The sequence below is a fragment of the Nothobranchius furzeri genome, chromosome 2, assembly GCF_043380555.1.
Source record: "Nothobranchius furzeri strain GRZ-AD chromosome 2, NfurGRZ-RIMD1, whole genome shotgun sequence".
Taxonomy (NCBI): Eukaryota; Metazoa; Chordata; class Actinopteri; order Cyprinodontiformes; family Nothobranchiidae; genus Nothobranchius; species Nothobranchius furzeri.
The window spans coordinates 94,963,728-94,968,090 of record NC_091742.1 but is presented as its reverse complement, the minus strand read 5'-3'; the positions used below and the strand labels follow the sequence as shown (position 1 = coordinate 94,968,090).

Sequence of the window (4,363 nt, the reverse complement as noted above, 5' to 3'; positions counted from 1 at the left end):
CTGTAAAGGGCCTGTATCTATGTAGCGCCTTCTAGGGTTATGCAATCCCCCCAAGGCACTTTACAACACAATCAGTCATTCACCCACTCACACACTGGTGGTGGTGAGCTAGAATGTAGCCACAGCTACCCCGGGGTGCACTGACAGGTCTCCATGTCTTCTTTACACTGACTCGTGTTCAGGTCCCATTTCAGGAGGATAACGTGACTTGAAGCTCCTCGGGGTTCTTGATTCTCAACGATAACTTTAACACGTAGCTCTTCCTGATTTTTATCTAGAGATGTGCTAAAATATTCATTCTTGTTCCTCCTCCTCTAAGTCCCACGGCCCGCAGTGTTGGGCTCAGTTACCAGGATGTAAACAATAACAGTCAACAATACGAACGGATGTGCTAATTAATACTAAAGTATGCTAATCAAGCTAGTTGTAGCTAGCTGAGTGAATGGTGGTGAATGACGCTAAAATAAGCTAATAGGTGCTAATGTTCTTGCAGCACAAGATGGAAAACTGAGAACCCTGAGAAGCTGCTGCCCTTGCATGCATCTTCTAATGTGTGTGTGTGTGTGTGTGTGTGTGTGTGTGCATGTGTGTGTGTGTGTGTCAGGTGCATCGTGTACCACCTGGAGACCAGGATGCGTAAGGACGTGTGTTTCGGTGTGATCGCTCTCACCTGGGTCCTGAGCGGCGTCCTGGCCAGCCCTCTGGCCATCTTCAGAGAGTACGGCTCCTTCACCCTGGAGCCAGGACACACCATCCAGGTGAGGAGCAGAAAACCCCTACCTCCCTCCTCCTCCTTCTGCTCCTCCATGCTGCTGCTACCATCATAACCACATCACTCGTCCTCTGATTCCTGCTCTCTCTCTCTCTAGTCAGACCCTTTTATCTTTGTTGACTGCTCTTTTCCACATTGATCTGCTCCAACTGATAATCTTACCTCCACCCTCTGAAGTTTCACTTGCTTTCATCTTCTGTAGGAAGCTGATATTAACAGCTCCTCTTACTACACACTCACAGGAGATCTTTGTGTCCTTTACTCAGAGACGTACTGATTAAAATAATGAGGTGGCTGAATCATGACTTCTGTAGTTTCATATCTTTTGAGCCGATCCAATTTAAAATCACTTCTCTTGGATGGTAAAAAAATAGATTAAGTTGTTCTCACATTAGCTGTTAGCCTAGCATCCCCGGAGAAGAGAAACTAGATGGAAGATAAATGTTTTCACACACACATGTTTTTCATTTCTACTCCTGCAGTAGAGGAGAGCTTCTACAGGGGTCTGGATGTCCATTGTTTATGTCTTGTCCTTATAAAGAGGACCAGTTTGGATGTGGCCTACTGAAGGGAACTTCACACAGAAGATACCAGAACCAGCTGCTAGCATCTGTTAACTACTGTTAGCTTTTGTTAGCTTCTGTTAGTATCTGCTAGCATCTGTTAGCTTTTGTTACCGTCTGTTGGCCTCTGCTAGCATCTGTTAGCCCCTGTTAGTATATGTTAGCTTTAGTATCTGCTAGCCTCTGGTAGCATCTGCTAGCGTCTGTTAGCATCTGCTTGCCTCTGCTAGCATCTGTTAGCTTTTGTTACCATCTCTTGGCCTCTGCAAGCATCTGTTAGCTTCTGTTAGTATCTGCTGGTCTCTGGTAGCATTTGTTAGCTTCTGTTACTATCTGTTAGCCTCTGCTAGCATCTGTTAGCCTCCGCTAACATCTGTTAGCCTCTGTTAGGATCTGTTAGCCTCTGCTAGCCTCTGTTAGCCTTTGCTAGCATTTGTTAGCCTCTGTTATTATCTGTTAGCTTCTGCTAGCCTCTGCTAGCATCTGTTAGCTTCTGTTAGCATTTGTTAGCTACTGTTAGTATCTGCTAGCCTCTGTTAGCTTCTGTTAGCATCTGCTAGCATATGTTACCCTCTGGTAGCATCAGCTAGCCTTGTCCAAACTGGTCCACGGTTCTGTTTGTGTCCAGGTTTGTACGGAGAAGTGGCCCGGTAAGAACACCGATGGAACCCTCTACAGCATCTCCATGCTGATCCTGCAGTACTTCCTGCCGCTGTCCATCATCTCCTTCGCCTACGCTCGCATCTGGTCCAAACTACGAGGCCACGTCAGCCCAGCGGAGAATGGCGGCACCAGCAGCGCCGGCTCCGAGCGACACCGCCGGCGCCGCAAAACCACTAAGATGCTGGTGACCATGGTGGTGGTGTTTGCCGTCAGCTGGCTGCCCTTCCACGCCTTCCAGCTGGCCACCGACATCGACAGCACGGTGCTGGACATGCGCGACTTCCGCCTGCTCTACACCCTCTTCCACGTGGTGGCCATGTGCTCCACCTTCGCCAACCCGCTGCTCTACGGGTGGATGAACCGCAACTACCGCGCCGCCTTCCTCGCTGTCTTCAAGTGTCGTAGGGAGAGGGGGAGGGGAGGGCGGCTGGACAGCATCCATCCCACCGGGGGAGGGGGAGGAGGGAGGGCAAAGAAGATTGTTCTGGAGACCCAGGACGCCATGTCGGCCCATCTGAACGCCACTGATGTGTGAGGACAGTCAGAGGAACCCTGGTGGAGGAGAACAGAAGAGGATGGAGCAGAAGGACGTCAGGAGAAGAGGAGGAGGAGGAGGAGACGATGGAGGACTAGAGACTCTGGGACTTTTGGGACAACAGGAGGAGCGTCTCTGAGAGGATGTGACTTCCTGAGCTGGGAGAAGAACTTTTTGGACTAATTGTACTTTTGATGGATGTAAGAAAATCTGATTGAGCTGAAAAGTAACGTGTCTTCTTCTCCTCCTCCTGTTCATGTCCAACAGCAGGAGGACTCATCTGATGCTTGAGGACGTCTGACCTCATATGAATGAAACTGAACAGACTGAAGGAGGATGAAGAGGAGATCTTCATCAGAAGAAGAGGAAGGAGGCTGGATGTAAAACTGCTGTCAGACCAACTCATGAATGTTTCAACATAAAAACTCGGGTTTTCAGATTCATTCTGACTTTATTGTTTTTATACATTTGCTGGTTAAGAAGCTCCAGGTTGTGTTTTGGGCTGAATATCGAGTTGCATTCATCACAGAGATAAATAATGAGAATAAAAACAAGCAGACTGGGATATAACACAACAAAGACTCAAACATTTAATGTTAAATAAAAACAAGTGAGCGAGTTTTACTGACGTCACGGCTCCTTTATGGAGTACCAGAGGGTCAGTCGTTGCTTTTAACCTCCATGAACTTTTGTTTCCTCTAAATAAAGAAGAAAGTCTCTGAACTGCAGGAGCTCATTTATACATCAGTTATTTATTCCTGTTTGTAACAAACCTGTTTATTTTGACATGTTTTAGTTGATCATTTGAGATTTTGATGAAAGTTCATTACTTACCTTAGACATAAGAGCTCTGGTAACCTAATGACACGAGGGTTAGGACAATTGAGAGTAGATTTGACTCTTTTCAGAATAAACTCATTTCGTTTGAGTAAAATTAACTGCAGATTTGCCTGTGTTAGTTGTTTATTTCTTTATTTTTATCATTATAATTATTAATATTATTATTATTAGTAGTAGTATTATATTATTATTATTTATTATTATTATTATTATTATTTTTATTATTATTATTATTATTATTATTATTTTATTGTCATTATTATTATTATTATTATTATTATCATTATAAGGTAAAAATAATTTCCAGGATAAAAGCTTCCTTATTTGAAAACTGGAGCCATATTTTACAAGATATTATAATTAATCGGGATGCTTAATGAGAAACAACAGTTATCCTGACGTTAGGTCATCCTGCACCAGATCTGCTGAGTCATCATAACAAAGTGTGACATTAATTGGACACACTGATAAAAGCAGCATGACTCATGATTTTGCTGCTAGTTTTTTTTCCAGGAATAATGAAGACCAGCGAGAGAATTAGGAAAACCCCGTTAGTGTGTCTTTAACACCGACGAGCTCCACCAGAGGAAGATAAAATATAAAACAGGAAGTTGAACCTAAATAAAATCAGTGGTGACGGAAATCAGACTTTCTGGTGGATCTTAATGTTTTTGTTGATGGAGCTTTTAATAAAACATGATTGTGTTGAGCGTGCTGCTGTCTGATGTGATCACTGAACCCTCTTAAATGATCTCTGCTGGCATCAAACCAGCAGCTTTTTACCCTCAGATCAGTTTCACACGATAATCCAGCTGGTCCTCGTTTCCTCAGAAACATCTGAGCCGTTGTCCGGACACCAAACTGCTGTTTTATTACGATTTTAAACCTTTACTCACGTCTGTTCCAGCCTGCAGCCTCTGGCGTCTCACATGGAGGCTGCCAGTCACCCTCCAGGTGTCCAAGGAAGAGGGGATTGTGGGTAATGGACTC

At 44.5% G+C, this 4,363-nt stretch overlaps 1 protein-coding gene across 3 annotated transcripts in view; it reads left to right on the top strand.

The window, feature by feature from the left end:
- npy2rl (neuropeptide Y receptor Y2, like) overlaps positions 1 to 4,087 on the top strand; it is a 33,505-nt gene extending 29,418 nt beyond the window's left edge. For all 3 annotated transcript variants that reach the window (XM_015974827.3, XM_015974826.3, XM_054738313.2), the window contains exons 5-6: positions 605 to 758; positions 1,964 to 4,087. In XM_015974827.3, coding sequence (XP_015830313.1) covers positions 605 to 758; positions 1,964 to 2,533 — 724 coding nt within the window. In that variant the 3' untranslated portion in view covers positions 2,534 to 4,087. The remainder of the gene's footprint in view (positions 1 to 604; positions 759 to 1,963) is intronic.
- The last annotated feature ends 276 nt before the right edge of the window (positions 4,088 to 4,363 follow it).